Source organism: Patella vulgata, chromosome 5, assembly GCF_932274485.2.
Source record: "Patella vulgata chromosome 5, xgPatVulg1.2, whole genome shotgun sequence".
In the NCBI taxonomy this organism is placed as follows: domain Eukaryota; kingdom Metazoa; phylum Mollusca; class Gastropoda; family Patellidae; genus Patella; species Patella vulgata.
Window position 1 is genome coordinate 36,071,103 of NC_065883.2, and position 22,007 is coordinate 36,093,109.

A 22,007-nucleotide genomic window follows, 5' to 3' on the forward strand; every position below is an offset into this window, starting at 1 on the left:
ATAACCTCCAGAATTATGGCCCCTGATTGTACGAAAAATCGTGTTTTTAGCTTGTGGACCCTATAGAGGTCACAATTTTTATCCGATTTAAAAAAACGGTTGAATATATCACCGTTACACACTAGGGATGGTTGAGTTAGAATTTCATAAAAATCGAACCGAAACTGACAGACAAAATGGCTGCCCCTCGTTCGCAAATAGTGTCAAAATATTGTGTATCAGGGTTGTGGACCCTCTGGAGGTCACAATTTTTTACTGATTTTGATGAAACTTGAAATGCATGTTTTATAACCCAAATATCTTGGTTCCTTTCGATATTAGCGCATATCTGATCATAACCTCCTGGATTATGGCCCCCGATTGTTCCAAAAATCGGATTTTTATCTTGCGGATTCTCTAGAGGTCACAATTTTTTTCCGGTTTTAAAAACCGTTTATATACATCACCATTCCACCATAATGAAGGTTGAATTCGAATTTCTGGAAAATCGAAATGAAACTTCCCGACAAAATGGCCGTTTTTTGTACTCAAATTGTGTAGAAGTGTGTTATACGAAGGTTGTGGATCCTCTGGAGGTCACAATTTTTATCCGATTTTGATGAAACTTAAAACATAACTTTATATCCCAAAGATCTCAGTCCCTTTTGATATTTCAGGGCTAGAAATTCATCATTTTTTGCGAGAATCTAAGAGGATTCTCATATATGCCAGACATGATAAACTTGCACTGCAGTATGCTACAAAAATTGCATCTCTGGCTCATCATATTTCATTTAACACCATATTTAGACCCTATCATGAACATCTGTATTTACTGAGAACTAATGTTATTCCATCATTTGCCTTTTGTCAGAGGCTGGCATCAGTCATGACAGTATTGCGAGTACCCCTTTGTTTAGTACTCCACCCTGGACTATATCGCCTCCAAAGATCGATTTAGATCTAACGAAAAAGAAAGATACTAGTTCCACGGTGTTTCAGTCCCTCTTTCGAAAGCTGAGGTCTAAATATGGTGATTTTGCTCCGATCTACCTGGAATCATTTCTGTCAGACTTCCTCCTGCTTCTTCCATAATTACTGCTGAACTCCAGGCCATCTTTCAGGCTTTGGAGTTCATTCAATCATCTTCTACTTTAAAACACGTTATATTTACTGATTCTCTGTCCTCTTTACAAGCAATAAACAATAAACAGCTTGTACACCCATTAAATAGTAGCAGACATTTATCATCTGCTACTATCACACGAGTTTATCGGCAAGGATACAGTACTTTGCTGACTCCCCAGTCACGTTGATATTAAAGGGAATGATCAGGCAGACTTAGCTGCCAAGTCTGCTTTAGATCTTCCCATATCAAAATTCCTTTTATTATTCACCGATTTTAAATCCCCCATTAATTCTTTTATATATGGCCGGTGGCAACGGTCTTGGGATCTTGCAGGCACAAACAAACTTCATCACATTAAGCCTCTCCTAAGAGATTGGCCCAACTCCTATAGAACCAACAGGAGGGATGAAGTTGTTTTGTGTCGCTCTCGCATTGGTCATACCTTTTTAACTCATTTTCATTTTGAAGCGAGAGCCTCAACCGGAATGTGTTCAGTGAAACACATCTTGATTGAGTGCAAACATCTCAAGTATATTAGATCTAAATACTACCGTTGCCAGTCAGTACGTCAGCTATTTGCCCAACCGGAGCTATATGATAAAGTGCTAACATTTTTAAAAGAGACAAACTTTTATTCTCAATTTTAATTGTATATATTTAATCATGTATATCGTTTTGAATAGTTATATATGTAAAATGCTGCAAAAATAAGCTGATACGGCGCCGTGCCATTGCTTCATAACACAATTTGTAGTCCTTTGTCCATCACGTAACTGTCACGTGACTTGCAAAAGTTTTTATTTGTATGTCGATGATAGACAAACGGCACAATGATTACGTGACAACCATAACTGAAATTGCTATAAAATAAAATTCTGTACGACTATGATATAGCCGTCAATAATATTTTTTAAAATTAAGTTTCTAGCAGTAGTGTATAAAATAAAAAATCATTACGGTAAACTGGTTTATTGACATAATTCCAACCGATATGTCACATGTCATTGGTATTCGGCAATGGACTGTTGGGAAAATATCCACTGTTTCTCTTTCCGTGTATCCGATGTTCTATCAGGGGATTATATTCCATGAAGATTTAGATTTACCTAACAACTGGTCAGTGAATCCATCAATGTATTATCCAGTTATTATTTGAATATCTACCGGTACCTGGAATTCACACGGACGGAGCATGGAAGACGCGCAATTCGGAAACCATAGCCACGTGGCTTATTTTACTGACCCTATTATGAATAACCAGCAAGCACTTTTTTGGTTTATTTTAGGGGATCACGTGGCTAAATGGAGGTCGGGTGTTCGATCCCTGCATTGGCCGAGAAAGTTCATCCAGATTTTCTGGCGTGGTTCCCCCTTGTCAGTGATGCAGGACGGAGGGCCTGACAAGGACAGCTGTCTAGTCCTTCGGATGAGACGGAAAACCGAGGTCCTGTGTATACATTAGAATGCACGTAAAAGATCCCTTGGCAGTTGGAATTCGATATAAGAGTAGGCGATAGTGCCGCTGCCTGGGCAAAATTTCCCTCATAGCACACTGTATGGCGTATGCACGTCATTGTTAGCCCAGCATCGGAGCAGAACAGTAGGACGTTAAACCCCATTTCATTTCATTTTGTTTATTTTACTGGATTATCAAAATCACCGTTAAATGTGCTAATTACTTGGATTATGAACCACATATGGCCAATTCTCACTAAGGTATGACTATGTTGTTGTAGCCGACAAGCAAGTTGATTGTTTTCTTAATTAACAAGTAATAATTAACCCGTTGTAATTTAGCTAAAAGAAGATGGATTATTTACGATACCATAGTTGCCGATTCATTGTTTTACCAATCAGCTTGAATAAACATCAAGCGGCTAAAGCCGACAAAATACAGCCCCATGATGAACGCTGACCCTGACTGACATTCAATAGTCACACTTGACAATTCTAGAGATTTTTTTTTTTTTAGAAAACTTTTGCGCGAATCCTTGTCGATTCGTAGCGTAAGCTCTTGCGAGAATCTTTGCGCAGATTAGATTCAGAGATTCGCGTGAATTTCTAGCCCTGTATTTGCACATTAAAGGCCATAACTTTCTGGATTATTGCCCCCGATTGTACAAAAAATCGCATTTGTTTTTAGCTTGTTCTCTATCAATCTCTTGTAAAATGTGGGTGTATCCTGCCTGGCAGCTGCTGGTTATATTTTAAGCTGACATTTGATTGCTTTAAATCTTCCTAGTGCAAAAACGGAAAATTTCACGTTTTGACCTCTAGGGTCACTAAGACTAACGGTGAATTTAGCAAGTTTACATATTTATTGAAAGCGTGAGTACTTTTGATCATTTAAGCATATTTTCATGATACAAGAATGGCTGCACACTCACTTTCAGTGTAAATGATCTCATTTGACTGAATATCTTAAAAACGCCCCAATGACAGACTGATTACCACTCGGCATTGTATTCTACGCAAAATTTTACTATAGAAATTTTGGGTCTGGTTTTGTGCCCATTTGATGGACACCCTTGCGCACTGAGCCTCCGGCCTCTAAGCCTTACTGACTTATTGATCATAAAAAATGCATGTAATTTCTTTTAATTTTGCTGCACTATGAGTGTTGGTTAATTTTGATTTCATTCAATAGATTCTTGGTATAGCCATTGCTAAAGGACAGCTTTCACAGTCAGTACAAGCCAGGTTAGCTTGCTGTAGAATACTCGGAAAAGTATCCACAAAATTTGAATCTTTTGTGTAAGTATATTTTATATATATGTTTTATAATAATACTAATTACTAAGCTTATGAATTATCAAAGAATAAGGGTGTACACTCAATAAATTATGTGTAATTGACTATTTCACTTTAAACATGCATTATGCAAGAGCTAAATCTGCCTATTTCAGGTCTTTCTTTAGGCCTGAAATGTTATCTAAATTATTAATTAGACATTAATTGACCTATCCAGGCCATAATCAACTCTAGATGGCAGCGCTAGCCTGCGATCTTTAGTGGATTGTAAGCCGATTTACTGCATAACTTTCCTTCTCTATTAAACGATTAAATGGATAATCGAGACTATGCTGTTTATCGTACTGACTTTAGTAATGATGACTGAGGCTTATGGGAATTTCAGTCGCTTAGTTCTCGGTTCATAGTGGATCAATTTGAATGAAATTTTCACCAAATTGCCTTTACATTATCTAGTTTTTATACGCCCACATTTTCATGTGGACGTATATTGTCGTCGCCCCTGTCCGTCCGTCCGTCCACAATTGTTTGTGAACAGTCTACAGGTCACAATTTTTATCCGATTTCAATGAAACTTGAAATATAGGTTTATCACCCTAAGATCTCGGTTCCTTTCGATATTGGCAAATATCGGACCGTAACTTCATGGATTATGGCCCCTGATTGTATGAAAAATCATGTTTTTGGCTTGTGAACACTGTAGAGGTCACAATTTTTATCCGATTTTGTTAAAACTTGAAATGTAAGTTTATAACCCAAAGATCTCGGTTCCTTTCGATATTCGCGCATATCGGACCGTAACTTCCTGAATTATGGCCCCTGATTGTACGTAAAAACGCGTTTTTTGGCTTGTGGACCCTATAGAGGTCATAATTTTTATCCGATTTAAAAAAACGTATTATTATATCACCGTTAAACCCTAAGGACAGTTGAATTTGAATTTCGTGAAAATTGGCCCAAAACTGACAGACAAAATGGCCGCCGTTCAATCTCAAATAGCGTAAAAATATGGTATATCAAGGTTGTGGACCCTATAGAGGTCAGAATTTTTATCCGATTTTGTTGAAACTTGAAATGTAAGTTTATAACACAAAGATCTTGATTCCTTTCGATATTTGCGCATATCGAATTGTAATTTCCTGAATTATGGCCCTTGATTGTAGGAAAAATCACTTTCGTTTTAGCTTGTTTTCTATCCATCTCTCGAAAATGTGGGCGTATCCTGCCTGGCAGCCGCTGGTTAACTATTATAGTGAGAACTGCCAACTCGTTACCGAATCTCCCATAATGTATCTTTAATTATCAAATAATATAAGTATAGCTGCAAAGCTATGGGGGTCCCACTTTCAGAACATTCTAAAATTCATTATTTTGTTTTAATAAGTGTTTGTTATTTTCGTTATTCGTTACGAGTACAAGCCATTAAACACATTCTACAGAAATTACACGTTTACACGTTGGTGAGTTGAAATAAAATCTAATGCAGAATGATGAATGAATGGTGAATTAGTCCGGGAGCCCAATGAGATTTAATCAAAATATTGAGTCCAAAAGGTTTTAAGTCTACAACACATATTTTACCTCTAGATCATTTTGGAAAGCCAAGTCTTAAGCTTTGTAACCTGTGCATATACCTCCCATATTTAATGGGAGTTAAAATTCAATGTCCATCTACAATTTTTTTGCAAGCGTTTCACACTTAACACTAAGAAACAGAATGCATGACTTACGAGCATACAATGTTGTGCTAATGCTACTTAAGAGCTTAATTAATTAGCACTAATTAGTGACCGTATTTAAAAGTCATTAACTGAAACAAAGCCTAAAAGCTAGCTAACCAAGTCATGAAACCAAAAATATCACTTAAGAGTGACAAAAATTGAACAAACCTTACATAAGACTCGTTCAAAGGTGACAAAGGTCAAAGGTCACTAATGACTGACCATAACTGAAACAAAGCCTAAAAGCTAGCTAACCAAATCAGGAAACCAAAAGGTGACAAGGGCCAAAGGTCAAATTTTAGGTCACATAATGACGTTTGAGTGGATTTGATTAAATTGTCATGTCCAGGATTATTTTTATACACCCACATTGAAATGTGGACGTATATTGCCGTCGCCCCCGTCCGTCCATCGATCCATAGGTCCATCGTCCACAATTTCTTCTGAACGCTCTAACACCAAAAGTTATCATCCAATTGTTTTAAAATTGATATATGTTGTTTACATTAGTGAGATGAAGAAGCCTATTTAATTTCAATAATTTCCGTTTATTAAGTCTAGAGTTATGGCCCCTGTTTCACTTTGTTGAACCTTGTGAACGCTCTAATGCCAAAAGTTAACATACGGTCTTTGTGAAATTTATATGCAATATTTAAATTAGTGAAACGAAGAAGCCTATTGAATTTCAACAATTTCTGTTTATTATGTCTAGAGTTATGGCCCATGTTTCACTTTATTGAACTTTGTAAACGCTCTAACTCCAAAAGTCATCATCCGATCTTTATGAAATTCATTTGCAATATTTAAATTAGTGAAACGAAGAAGCCTATTGAATTTCAGCAATTTCTGTTTACTACATCTAGAGTTATGGCCCTTGTTTCACTTGACTGCACCTTGTGAACACGGTTAACGCCATAAGTTAGCACCCAATCTTTGTGAAATTTATATGCATGATTTAAATTAGTGAAACGAAGAAGCCTATTGAATTTCAGCAATTTCCGTTTATTACGTCTAGAGTTATGGCCCTTGTTTCACTTTATTGAACCTTGTGAACACTCTAACGCCAAAAGTTATCATCCGATCTTTCTGAAACTTATATGCATTATTTAGATTACTGAAACGAAGAAGCCTATTGAATTTCAGCAATTTCCGTTTATTACGTCTAGAGTTATGCCCCTTGTTTCACTTTATTAATCCTTGTGAACGCTCTAACATCAAAAGTTATCATCCGATCTTTCTGAAATTTATATGCATTATTTAGATTACTGAAACGAAGAAGCCTATTAAATCTCAGCGTCTAGAGTTATGGCCCTTGTTTCACTTTATTGATCCTTGTGAACGCTCTAACGTCAAAAGTTATCATTCGATCTCTTTGAAAATTATATGCATTATTTAAATTAGTGAGACGAAGAAACCTATTGAATTTCAGCAATTTCCGTTTATTACGTCTAGAGTTATGGCCCTTGTTTCACTTTATTGAACCTTGTGAATGCTCCAACACCAAAAGTTATCACCCAATCTTTGTGAAATTTATATGCATTATTAAGAGTAGTGAAACGAAGAAGCCTATTGAATTTCAGCAATTTCTGTTTATTACGTCTAGAGTTATGGCCCTTGTTTCACTTTATTGATCCTTGTGAACGCCAAAAGTTATGAACCGATCTTTGTGAAATTTATATGCATGATTTAAATTAGTGAAACTAAAAAGCCTATTGAATTTCAGCAATTTACAATAATTACTTCTAGAGTTATTGCCCTTGTTTCACTTTGTTAAACCTAGTTAATGCTTGATTGATGAAAGTTATCATCCGATATGTATGAAATTTTTATGCATCATTTAAATTTGTGAAACAGGTCTATTGAATTTCAGCAATTTCCATCAATAATTTCTAGAGTTATGGCGATTGTGAACGTTTGAATGACAAAAGTGATCATGTGATCTGTATGAAAGTTATATGCATTATTTAAATTGGTAAAACGAAAAAGCCAGTCAAATTTCAACAAATTCCGTAGATTACTTTCAGAGTTGAGACCCTTGTTTCAGTTTGTAGAACCTTGTAAACCCTCAAATGACAAAATTTATAATCTGATCTGATTATTACCTACAAAGAAATAAATATGTGACAACCCTTGTTGACCGCTCGGACGATTTAGCTGCTGTGGGCGTATGTTTTGTTGCCTGGCAACCAATCTTTCTTTCTATGAGTTTCACTGCACAAAATGACTGCTTAAGAGCATGAAATGCTGTACTAATGCTACTTAAGAGCTAATTAATTAGCACTAATTTGTGACCATAATTAAAATTTAGAGTCCATAGCTGAAACAAAGCTTAAAAGCTAGCTAACGAAGTCAGGAAGCCAACAATATCACTTAAGAGCGACAAAAGTTGAACAAACTTGGCGTAAGACTGGTGACAAAGGTCATATTTTGGGCCACATTATGACCAATTAACCAATCAATCCATCAAATTTCTGTTCTCTGCTTGCCCTAAAGAGAAGCGGAAAAACTATGCGACGAATCACTCATTCCTAGGAAATGAAATGAAAAAACTGTTAAGTTTTTTCCATTTATTCTAAATATTGAGAATGGAAGCATAGAACTAGATAACTCTCTGGTTTTAAAAAAAATGCAGACAATTAAATTATGAATTAGTCCATATATGATTCAAAACATTTATGTGTTCTCCTTTACATGGATATTTATGGGAAAAAAAGTAGAAATTGGAAGGTTATTTTCCGTATAGTGCTATCAAGACTGGCTTATACTTACAAGATGTTTGTGCTAGATAAGATAAGATGTTAATTGCATCAAAACGTTCATTTAGGACAACATGTATAGTACATATATGTTTAGACATAGTCGTATACATTTAATAATACATATAACATAGAAAACACATACATGTACACACAAGTAATACATTCACACAGACATGCGATACTCTTGTTGGCTAATAGTCTTATTTCATCAATTTTCATTCTATTCTGGATAATCACTCCTAAATATTTCCAATTGTAAATTAGATTTAATGTGGAGTGAGGCACGGATTTCGGAATGTGATGATGTTTTGGGCGATTTCAACACCAGAGATGCTTCTGAAAGGAGGTATACAATCCCTGCGACCGACCCATGACAATTTCTAGATATCAAAAGTAGTTTAGAGCTGTGATTAATTACAATATTCGATTTGTGTATTCCACCAATGCTACTTCTTTTTATATATATGCGAAGTGGATAATTATTTTGATATAATATTTGTATTGTCATCATTGTGTTCCATACATTTCTGTCTCCTCGTTAACTGTATGCCTGTTATCTGTTCTTAATAATATTATATTGTTAACGATTGTAAATATGGATCTAGTACTGTCAAGCTTGATGCAGGCTATAGTAAGGGTGTTGATAAGAAAATTTGCTCGCAAACTAATTGATAAGTCCACAATAAATAGATACTTTAATTTTAACAAGCACACACCTGAGACATTATCGACAATGCGGAAGTAATTTAAAATGGCTGTTTCACACACCCCACCACCGTCAAAAACAGAACAAAACAAACAGTGTAGAATATACTATTGAAGGCACAAATTTGAATTGTTCGCGTATTTCACACAAATTTAAATCTGATCTGCTGTTCAACAATGCTTGGTGATTAACTGTAAAAATGGATAAGCGAGACTTGTTTATTATCGTTACAACACTAACAATGACAACTGAGTCTACAGTGTTATTGAAATGAGTTTTTATACGCCCACATTGAAATGTGGTTGTATATTGTCGTCGCCCCCATCCGTCGGTCTGTCGGTCCGCGTCCACAAGTTGCTTGTGGACGCTCTAGAGGCTAAAGTTAATATCCGATTGACTTTAAATTTATACACAGTATTTAAGGTCTTGAGACAAAGACGCCTATTGATTTTCAACGATTTCCGATAATTGCTGCCAGAGTTATGGCCCTTGATCACTTTGAAAAATCTTGTGGACGCTCTAGAGGCCAAAGTTAATATCCGATTGACCTTAAATTTATACACAGTGTTTCCGATAATTACTGCCAGATTTATGGCCCTTGATCACTTCAATAAATCTTGTGGATGCTCTAGAGGCCCTTGATCACTTTGTGACACTCTAAAGGCTAAAGTTATCATCTGATTGACTTCAGATTGATACACAGAGTTTAAGATCTTGAGACGAACAAGTATATTGATTTTCAATGAATTTTTATGACTTGGAACAGCTAAATCCATGATATTAAAAGTTTTTTATTAAGAACTTTTGGGGCAGAACTTTATAAAAACCAAAGAAATTCTAATGGTTTTCTGATAATTACTTCATGGGTTTTTGCTCTTAATCAGATTTTAGTGTATTAATATTATGAATGTTTCATTACCGAAAAAAGTAAAAATATACGACAACTCTTGTTGACTGCCCGGACGATTTAGCTGCTGTGGCCGTATGTTTCGTTGCCTGACAACCTATCTTTTCTTGACTCAAGAGTTCAGCAACTTTACTGAAATTTTCAGCATATTCTCTTGACATTTTCCTTTTTTTAACTATTATAACTAAGTGTCAGCTCTTTATCCAATCTTTCACAATGACGCTTAACACAGAATATACAATAAAACAAATTCAAAATTGGGCATATTACTTTATACTCATATTACATTAATAAATATATATATGTGCTTTCCGACCCAATTTTGTTTATTCAAAAGAATAGAGCTAATCACCCTTTAAACAGTTCACTCATTGAACTATGTCTGAAATTACTTCTTTAAATCGAATAATGCCTAAAAGGAAGTTTAGTCTCCTTCAATTTTAAAATTCCTTGTTGTACTGATAACTTTGCCATACTTTCAAGTGCATAATTATTGCTGACATCAACATTATTGTCACCCGCCTTTCGGCAGGGGACTATTAAAATGGGCCTGTTCATCAAGCCATTTGGGACACAATAACTCTTCTTCTAATTGAGGTAGAATTTTTATACGCCCATATTGAAATGTGGACATATATTGCCGTCGCCCCGTCCGTCTGTCTGTCGGTCTGTCCATCGTCCACAATTTCTTGTGAACGCTCTAAAGCCAAAAGTTATCATCCAATTGTTTTAAAATTGATATATGTTGTTTACATTAGTGAGATGAAGAAGCCTATTTAATTTCAATAATTTCTGTTTATTACGGCTAGAGTTATGGCCCCTGTTTCACTTTATTGATCCTTGTGAATGTTGGCTTGGCTAGTAAGATCTGAAAGCTACTAGCCCAAATGGCTAGTGACATTGATCCTTGTGACGTCCTAACGGCAAAAGTTATGACCCGATGTTTATGAAATTTATATGCATGATTTAAATTAGTGAAATGAAAAAGCCTATTGAATTTCAGCAATTTACAATAATTACTTCTCGAGTTATATGTATGAAATTTTTATGAATCATTTTTAACATCCGATCTTTCTGAAATTTATATGCATTATTTAAATTAGTGAAACGAAAAAGCCTATTGAATTTCAGCAATTTCCGTTTATTACGTCTAGAGTTATGGCCCTTGTTTCACTTTATTGAACCTTGTGAAGCTCTAATGCCAAAAGTTAACATCTGATCTTTGTGAAATTTATATGCAATATTTAAATTAGGGAAACGAAGAAGCCTAATTAATTTCAATAATTTCCGTTTATTACATCTAGAGTTATGGCCAAAAGTTATCCTATCTTTCTGAAATTTATATGCATTATTTAAATTAGTGAAACGAAGAAGCCTATTGAATTTCAGCAATTTTCGTTTATTACTTCTAGAGTTATGGCCCTTGTTTCACTTTGTTCAACCGTGTTAATGCTCGATTAATGAAAGTTATCATCAAATATGTATGAAATTTATATGCATCATTTAAAGATACATTATGGGAGATTTTTATAAGGAGTTAGCCATGGTTGCTATAACAGTTCAAAAATAGATGATGAAAGAAGAATAAATTGAAAATTTCAGTCAAATTACTTTTTTCTGAACATAGTTATTACCAGTGTAATTTTTGACTAGAAATGGGATTGAATTCCATCTTCACCGATTCTTAGTATGGCCGATCGTTTGATTGGCAGGCATTAACTTAACTCCACCTACATAATCTCTGCTGTCTTTTGTCTGCTGTCATCATATCCGAATTTGTGTTTTACCTTTTTGAATTTTATAACAATTGGACAAAATTGAGTATTTTGGGCATGCATTAAATCAATTGAATATAGAACATAATATTATATTATAATACAATTATGATAAATCTATAGGTAAACTCTAGTGGCGTCGTGCCTATTGGGGAAATAAAAATATTTTTAATGATATTATTAAGACAGAAGACCTGTCCGTCTGTATTAGTCATCACACGGTCTCCAGGAATTGTATAATTTGTCATTATTTGTGTTTAGTTTATTGCACTTTAAATAGTTTAGATGTCATTTGTTAAGGCATCGCTCAACAGCGGCCTCGCTTCGTACACTCTATCATTTAGCCTCGATCCGAGAGTATGACGTCAACGTAACGGTTAATCTCCGCTCACAACGCCATTAAAAATTAAATTAGTCAACGAAATCCTGTTTAAATCCTAGCTGAATCCAAGCCTAAATAAAGACTTGCAATAATCAGATTTAGCTCTTGCATAATGTATGTTTAAATTTGTGAAACAGAGGTCTATTGAATTTCAGCAATTTCCGTCAATAATTTCTAGAGTTATGGCAGTTGTGAACCTTGTGACAAAAGTGATCATCTAATCTGTATGAAATTTATATAAATTATTTAAATTAGTAAAACGAAAAAGCCTGTCAAATTTCAACAATTTCTGTAGATTGCTTCCAGAGTTGAGACCCTTGTTTCAGTTTGTAGAACCTTGTGAGCCCTCCAACAGCAAATTCCCAGGGGAATAAAAATATTTTTATTGATATTATTAAGACAGAAGACCTGTCCGTCTGTATTAGTCATCACACGGTCTCCAGGAAATGTATAATTTGTCATTATCTGTGTTTAGTTTATTGCACTTTAGTTTAGATGTCATTTGTTAAGGCCTCGCTCAACAACAACCTCGCTTCGTACACTCTTATCATTTAAATTTCGATCTAAAATTTCCGGGAGTTAGAGTTTGCTGTAGCTAGAAAATCCCTATTTATGATTGTATGTTGTATTTGATAAAATATCCATATACGGGTGTCAAAAATAAAGACTGAAAGTATTTTTTAATTAAAATACAAATAAATCTAAATACGTATTTGACCATAAATGGCATAACCCTGGCAGAGGTTGGGGTGGAGGAAGGAATGGGGTTTTGCATGAAGTTGTTCGAAATTTCCATTCAATAATTAAATCGAAGTTGAGATGAATAAAATATAATACAAATAAATCTAAATACGTATTTGACCATAAATGGCATAACCCTGGCAGAGGTTGGGGTGGAGGAAAGAATGGGGTTTTGCATGAAGTTGTTCGAAATTTCCATTCAATAATTAAATCGAAGTTGAGATGAATAAAATATAATTCAATTTTCGAGTGATAAATTACAATTATCACTAAAAAAAAACCGACCATTTTTCAATCATAACTTTATTGTCTCTAATCCATCACAATGGCGTTTCCCGGCTTCTAATTTTAAAAATTGTCCGGGGAAGGGCCTCCCGGACCCCCCCTTGCATGCTCATGCCTGCGGCATTCGATGTGGAGCGGCACTGCCACCCACACGCTCCACAGCCAGTAAATTTAATTTACCATAAACACACATGCAGAAAAAATTTTTGCACGACGTCCCTGCTTGCAACCTATCTTATGGTTTCACTGACCCGGATATCCCGAGAAACACATTGATAATATATTTTTCCGTCAGGATCTCCAATGCTTTCAGATTCACGATAACATGTGACATGCATCGGTCAATAAATCAGCATTGCTAGATTTAGTTTTAAATAGTGTTTTATTAGTTTTATTCATGTCTATTGAATTTCAGCAATTTCCCTTAATTACTTCTAACTTCTAGAGTTATGGCCCTTGTTTCACTTTGTTGCACCTTGTGAACACTCTAAGTCTAACATCAAAAGTTATCTGCTGATCTGTATGAAATTTATGTGTCATTTGAATTAGTAAAAAGAAGAATCCTATTGAATTTTAGCAATTTCCATTTATTACTTCTAGAGTTATGGCCCTTGTTTAACTTTATTGCCCCTTGTGAAGGCACTAACATCAACGGTTATCTGCTGATCTGTATGAAATTTATATGCGTCATTTAAATTTATAGTAAAAAGAAGAATCCTATTGAATTTCAGCAATTTCTGTTTCTTATGTCTTATGTCCGTCCATCGTCCACAATTTCTTGTGAACACTCTACAGTCTACATTTATCATCTGATTATTTTTAAATTGATATATGTTGTTTGCATTAGTGAGATGAAGAAGCCTATTTAATTTCAATAACTTCAGTTAATTTCTTCTGGAGTTATGGCCCTTGTTTCACTTTGTTGCACATTGTGAACGCTCTAACGACAAAAGTTATTATCCGATCTGTATGAAATTTATATGCATCATTTAAATTAGTAAAACAAAGAAGCCTATTGAATTCCAGTAATTTCTGTTAATTACATCTAGAGTTATGGCCGTTGTTTCACTTTGTTGAACCTCATTATCGCTCTAACGCCAAAAGTTATCATCTGATCTGTATGAAATTTATATGCATTATTTCGATTAGTGAAGCCACAAAGCCTATTGAATTTCAGCAATTTACAATAATAAAATTCTAGAGTTATAGCCCTTGTTTCACGTTGTTCAACCTTTATTATGCTCGATTGATGAATGTTATCATCCGATATGTATGAAATTTATATGCATCTTTAAATTTGTGAATTGGAGGTCTATTGAATTTCAGCAATTTCTGTCAATTATTTCTAGAGTTATGGCCCTTGTTTTACTTTGTAAACCGTGTGATTGGCCTATTTTATTTAAACACTGGGTCAATATAAAGGACTTTACAATGGTTGAATTGTTGTCAAAAAATGATGTATCACTACGCCGTAATGTAATCAAGTTCAGTAAAAGTGAAATCTATGGCAAAGAATTATATTTATTGATTTGTGCATGTAAGAAGGGATTGGGTGATAAATAAAATCTGTTACTCGTCTTTTTTGATGTCAAAATATATCAACACATGTCGATAAAGTAAAAGAAAACTCGGCAGGAGCTATAATCCAAAACGTTATCGTGAGATAGGTGTCAAAATCGAACCCATCCGAGATCTTTGGGATATCAACATATAGTTTAAACATGCATTATGCAAGAGCTAAATCTGATTATTGCAAGTCTTAATTTAGGCTTCAGATGTTATAGAAATTATAAATTAGATCTTTATTTAAACAACAAGACCAAAATCAACTCTGTAGACCCACGGATGGCTCGGCTACAGCTCGGATTTAAATAGGATTTCACTAATTGATTAAATCACATAAGGGGTAACCTGATGAAAATACGTCAGTTAGATCGAGGCTAAATGATAGAGTGTACTTAGCGAGGCCGCTGTAAAGCGTTTCGGTATGCCATTGAAAACTTTACTTGATAATCGAGATATGTAGGTGGAGTTAACGCCTGTCAATCAAATGATCAGCAAAGGTAAAGACACAATTCGCTACCATTTCTAGTCAAATATTACAACGATGATAACTATGTTCAGAATAAAGTAATTTGACTGAATTTTTCTATATATTCTTCTTTCATCATCTACTTTTGAACTGTTATAGCAAGACTGGCCAACTCTCTATAAAAATCTCCCATAATGTATCTTTAATTTTCATCAAAATCTGATAACAAATTGTGACCTGTATGATAAATAAAATACCTGTCGTTGTTACAGATCTTAATTATAATGCATATTGTATGTATGATGGTGTTACATAGTCAATACAATAAACCCCACATACAACCTTCTCCTGGCCATTCATACTCGCGTCTGCCACGAATTAGATTGCATGCTGGTTGACAACATAATAAACAAGATCATGTGACCTAGTCACTAGCAGACAACACGACTATACTCTATCTCACATTCTCCTCTATATTATATTTTCTTTATGAAAATAATTTCTTAATATTTACAGGTCAAAGCCTGTTATAAATGTTTCATTTATTACATAAGAAATAAAATCATGTTTTCTCCTACTTTAAATATTTTGTTAATTTATTTTTTGTTGTTTTTTGTTTATAACAATAGAAGGTTGTTTTATAGATAAAAGCTTGAAATAAAATTTATTATGTACAAAGCTATAGTTGTTTATTTTCATTTCATAAATTTAATATGCCCAGAATTCATCGTTTCTAGCAAATCAGATGTGGATGCTCCCCTTTTTATACGCCGACATTGAAATGTGGTCGTATATTGTCGTCGCCCCCGTCCGTCCATCCTTCCGTCGGTCCGGCGTCCACAATTGCTTGTGGACGCTCTAGAGGCTAAAGTTAATACCCGATTGACTTTAAATTTATATACAGTGTTTAAGGCCATGAGACGAAGAAGCCTATTGATTTTCAGCAATTTCCGATAATTACTGCCAGAGTTGTGACCCTTGATCACTTCAATAAAATCATGTGAACGCTCTAGAGGCCAAAGTTAATATCCGATTGACTTTAAATTTATACACAGTGTTTAAGGTCATGAGGAGACGAAGAAGCCTGTTGATTTTCAGTGATTTTCGATAATCACTGCCAGAGTTATGGCCCTTGATCACTTCAAAAAACCTTGTGGATGCTCTAAAGGCTAAAGTTAATCTCATTGACTTTAAATTTATACACAGTGTTTGAGGTCACAAGGCGAAGAATCCTATTGATTTTCAAAGATTTCTGATAATTACTGCCAAAGTTATGGCCCTTGATCACTTTGAAAAATCTTGTGGAGGCTCTAGAGGCCAAAGTTAATATCCTATTGACTTCAGATTGATACACAGAGTTTAAGATCTTGAGGCGAACAAGTATATTGATTTTCAATGAATTTTTATGACTTGGAACAGCTAAATTCATGATACAGTATTAAAAGTTTTGTATACAAAACGTTAGCATGGGGCAGAACTTTATAAAAACCAAACAAATTCTAATGGTTTTCTGAGTTGTTGCTCTTAATCAGATTTTAGTGTACAGTAGAATCTGCATTAAGCAGCCACCCAAGGGAATTTTCACAACTGACCGCTTAACGAAAATCTCGGACATAACTTAACAGGAGTGGCCTCTTAATAAAATCTTGGTGCTGTTTGTGCTGACATAAATTAAATATTACGCTTGAATGCATTGGAAGCGGTAAATTTGACCGTCGCTGATTCTTGCGCCGAACGAAAATTCTTTACTCAAATCTCGAACATAACTTCTGTAAACTTGTCATTTTGTACCAACCTTCGATACTACTGCCTACCATTGTGATGCATTCGATAATATTTATCCATTTTTGTGAAGAAAATCGATGAATTAATTTTATCTTATCAAAAAGCACATGAACAAAAAAACATCGCTAATTTTATCACCTATTTACAGGGGGTGTAACTCTGTATGTAATATTACCAACCTTCGATACTACTGCCTACCATTGTGATGCATTCGATAATATTTATCCATTTTTGTGAAGAAAATCGATGAATTAATTTTATTTTATCAAAAAGCACATGAACAAAAAAACATCGCTAATTTTATCACCTATTTACAGGGGGTGTAACTCTGTATGTAATATTATAGGAGGCGCTAAGAGAGATACAAGATGATCATGACAAAACTCGGTACTTTTATTTTATTCAATCAGTATCAAATAATGTGTCGTTACGCGTGAAAACAATGATCAGGTTAGTCGTTTAATAAAACAAAAGATTAATTAACAGATAATCCCAGGTTAATTGTTATTTTTACATTTCTTTTTACCTGATCAGTGGGGGTCCAGTTAATTAACTACTACTCACAGGATTAGCGGGGTTGTTACAAAGAACGACAAGATGGTATAATGGCCGTTGAATGGGCGATGTTTTGTTGAATTTATTAGTAAAATAGTGACCGCTGGCCGCGTTAGAGGAGTGACCGTTGAATAAAGAGATGAAACAACAGAATTTCTACGGGGGGAATTTATTGTGGCCGCTTACAAGAAGATGTCGCTGAATAGGAGTGGCTGCTCATACAGATTCTACTGTATTATAAATGTTTCATTACCGAAAAAAGTAAAAATATGCGACAACTCTTGTTGACTGCCCGGACGATTTAGCTGCTGTGGGCGTATGTTTCGTTGCCTGGCAACCTATCTTTGTTTAACAGTCTGACAATTGATGACTATTGGGAACCCAACTTGAAGTTATTTCACCATTTTGTACCATTTGCTTGATAGTTGCAATATCTATGCGCAGTCTTTTCTCTTGCACTAATTTTGTGGATTGAATATTATCATAAAGAGACTTATTATCAATATAACATGCAATTGCTATAGAACATTGATTTAACAGAACTATCTCATTGAAAATGCATCGAATGTAAATAGCCATATCCAAACCTTCACAAAGTGGTAGGGTTTCTGAAGCAATGGTACTCGTTAACTACGCGACAAAAGATTATAAACCCTCCAGAGCTAGATACCCCATCATAAAGGTTTGCATAAGACGCATCAGTAAAAATAAGTCTCTAACTCAGTATCATCCAAAATCTTCCAGATCGAAAACACAAATTATTTGTTAATTTAAATCAACATTGATGTTGTGATCTTACCGGGAAAAGATGGGCTTCCGATATCCAATATTCAAGACAAAATAAACATTTTACCATTGGTACACGAATCGTGTACCATAATGTGTTTCAGCATCATTTGTAACAAGGGACTTGAAGAATGAGACTAGACATATTCCACATCCACAAGTCATGTGAAACGGTGACCTCATATTCTTATATGGAGAGCATGCGCAATGAATACTATCACTCAGTGTAGACTCGAATAAACAGACGCTAGAGATTTCCATTCGATTGAGACTTCTGGCGCTTTTCGCCGAACATAATTGTTTTGAAATGAGAGTAAAAACGGAAACGACTGAATGTAAATCAGTTAATATATTCATATTACATTATTATTTGCGTTGCGACCTATTTGTGTCAATTTCTAGGTCCGAAATATTAGTGATTTAGCTCCTTTAAATTACCTAGAGATGGAAACAAAATTCTACAATTCTCATTTTTATACGCCCACATTGAAATGTGGTCGTATATTGTCGTCGCTCCCGTCCCGCGGTCCGGCGTCCACAATTGCTTGTGGACGCTCTAGAGGCTAAAGTTAATATCTGATTGACTTTAAATTTATACACAGTGTTTATGGCCCTTGATCACTTTGAAAAATCTTGTGGACGCTCTAGAGGCCAAAGTTAATATCTAATTGACTTTCAATTTATACACAGTGTATAAGGTCATGAGACGAAGAAGCCTATTGATTTTCAGCGATTTCCGATAATTACTGCCAGAGTTATGGCCCATGATCACTTCAAAAAATCTTGTGGATGCTCTAGAGGCTAAAGTTAATATCTGATTGAGTTTAAATTTATACACAGTGTTTGAGGTCATGAGACGAAGATTCCTATTGATTTTCAACGATTTCCGATAATTACTGCCAAAGTTATGGCCCTTGATCACTTTGCAAAATCTTGTGATGCTCTAAACCAAACAAATTCTAATAGTTTTCTGATAATTACTTCGTGAGTTGTTGCTCTTAATCAGATTTTAGTGTATTATAAATGTTTCATTACCGAAAAAAGTAAAAATATGCGACAACCCTTGTTGACTGCCCGGACGATTTAGTTGCTGTGGGCGTATCTTTCGTTGCCTGGCAACCTATCTTGTAATTAGTTTATAGCCTTATTTGCTTGCAATAGTTGCTCAACTCTTGGCCTTTTAATTGAAACACTTAAATTTAAACATACATTATGCAAGAGCTAAATCTGATTATTGCAAGTCTTTATTTAGGCTTCAGATGTCATAGAAATTATAAATTAGATCTTTATTTACACAAAAAGCACAAAATCAGTTCTGTAGACCCACGGATGGCTTGAATTCGGCTTGGATTTAAACAGGATTTCATTGATTGATTAAATTTTTAAATGGCGTCGTAAGCAGAGATTAACCGTTACATTGACGTCATACTCCCGGAAATTTTAGATTGAGGCTAAATGATAGAGTGTACGAAGCGAGGTCGCATGTCAGTCAATTTGATTGAAAGTTCGATATATACGGCCTTGATATTATGTTTAGTTGTGGTTAAAATGAGTGTTTGGATGTCGGTATTATACGCTCTTTGTGAATTGCAGCCCCATTGGATCACTGTTTTCTATTTGTCTGCTTCGGAAGTTACGTAGGCCTACCAGTTACAGTACAAGAGTACATGCAGGCTAACAAGAATTCGACTATAATTATGCCTCATTGATTTGGTCCATTCCTTTCAAACTTTTGCTTATTATCTATTTATTAAAAGTCTTATTTTTAATTTGTAGTAAAAATAAATGTGATACGAATTGAATTGCAACCCCATCTCAAACTGAATAGGCTTACGGTACCACAGCCATTGAAAACGTTACTTGATAATCTAGATTATGTAGGTGGAGTTAACGTCTGTCAATCAAACGATCGGCCATTCTCGGAGACGGTGACACTAGGGACCGGGTATCGTCCAGACTTTACGAAAAAAGGAAAGAAACTAAGCTTATCGTCAAGAATTTAATACACATATCCAGCTAATAGATTGCCGTCAAGAATGTGTTAAATGTCGTCAAGATTCACCAAAAACCGCCCAGTTTGTGCTACCGTGTAGATTAAGAAACACCGTTTACTTTTGACAACGATCGTCTGCTTTACGACCGTCCAGTTTCTCGGGATGTTTTTTTAGAAATGAACACTACCATTTAGATTTGAAAGGGGTTTAGTTTTTAGACATGGCGTTTATTTTCCCAGACGTTGTCAAGAAATGAACAGAGTGTTTAATTATTTAAGGCGTTTAGATTTTACACCAAATTACCACTTTACCGAGAGCCGTCTAGTAACTACGGGTGATTAGTAATGCAATGCCATTTACTTTTCATGTCTTGTAATTAGTTTGCCCAGTGTCATGTAGAAAACTTAAGGCGTTACATCTAGAGTTATGACCCTTGTTTCACTTTGTTGAACCTTGTGAACACTATTACGCCAAAAGTTATCATCCGATCTTTGTGAAATTTCTATGCAAGATTTAAATTAGTGAAACGAAGAAGCCTCTTGAATTTCAGTAATTTCCGTTTATTACGTCTAGAGTTATGGCCCATGTTTCACTTTATTGAACCTTGTGAACGCTCTAATGCCAAAAGTGATCATCCGATCTTTCTGAAATTTACATGTGTCATTTAAATTAGTGAAACGAAGAAGCCTATTTAATTTCAATAATTTCCGTTTATTACGTCTAGAGTTATGGCCTTTGTTTCACTTTGTTGAACCTTGTGATGGCTCTAACGCCAAAAGTTATCATCCTATCTTTCTGAAATTTATATGCATGATTTAAATTAGTGAAACGAAGAAGCAATTTCTGTTTTTTACTTTTAGAGTTATGGCCCTTGTTTCACTTTATTGAACCTTATGAACGCTCTATGCATTATTTAAATTAGTGAAACGAAGAAGCCTATTGAATTTCAGCAATTTCCGTCAAGTACTTCTAGAGTTATGGCCCTTGTTTCTCTTTGTTGAACCTTTGGAACACTCTAACATCAAATGTTATCTGCCGATCTGTATGAGATTTAAATTAGTAAAGAGAAGAATCCTATTGAATTTCAGCAATTTCTGTTTATTACTTCTAGAGTTATGGCCCTTGTTTTACTTTGTTGCTCTTTGTGAACGCTCTAACCTCTAAAGTTATCTGCTGATCTGTATGAAATTTATATGTGCCATTTAAATTTATAGTAAAAAGAAGAATCCTATTGAATTTCAGCAATTTCCGTTTCTTATGTCTAGACTTATGGCTGTTGTTTCACTTTGTTGAACCTCATTAGTAAAAAGAACAATCCTATTGAATTTCAGCAATTTCCGTTTATTACGTCTAGAATTATGGCTTGTTTCACTTTATCGAACCTTGTGAACGCTCTAACTCCAAAAGTTATCATCCGATCATTCTGAAATTTATATGCATTATTTAAATTAGTGAAACGAAAAATCCAATTGAATTTCAGCAATTTGCAATAATTACTTCTAGAGTTATTTCCCTTGTTTCATTTTGTTAAACCTTGTTAATGCTCAATTGATGAAAGTTATCTGATATGTATGAAATTTATATATGCATCATTTAAATTTGTGAAACAGGTCTATTGAATTTCAGCAATTTCCGTCAATAATTTCTAGAGTTATGGCGATTATGAACGTTTGAATGACAAAAGTGATCATGTGATCTGTATGAAATTTATATGCATTAT

The 22,007-nt window shown here is 34.8% G+C and overlaps 1 protein-coding gene across 1 annotated transcript in view; it reads left to right on the forward strand.

Annotated features, from left to right (window-relative positions):
* Positions 1-22,007, forward strand: part of LOC126820650 (serine/threonine-protein phosphatase 4 regulatory subunit 4) — a 197,375-nt gene that overhangs the window by 65,138 nt on the left and 110,230 nt on the right. Inside the window, exon 6 of the mRNA XM_050548731.2 lies at positions 3,756-3,862. Within this exon, the coding sequence (XP_050404688.1) occupies positions 3,756-3,862 (107 nt within the window). The remainder of the gene's footprint in view (positions 1-3,755; positions 3,863-22,007) is intronic.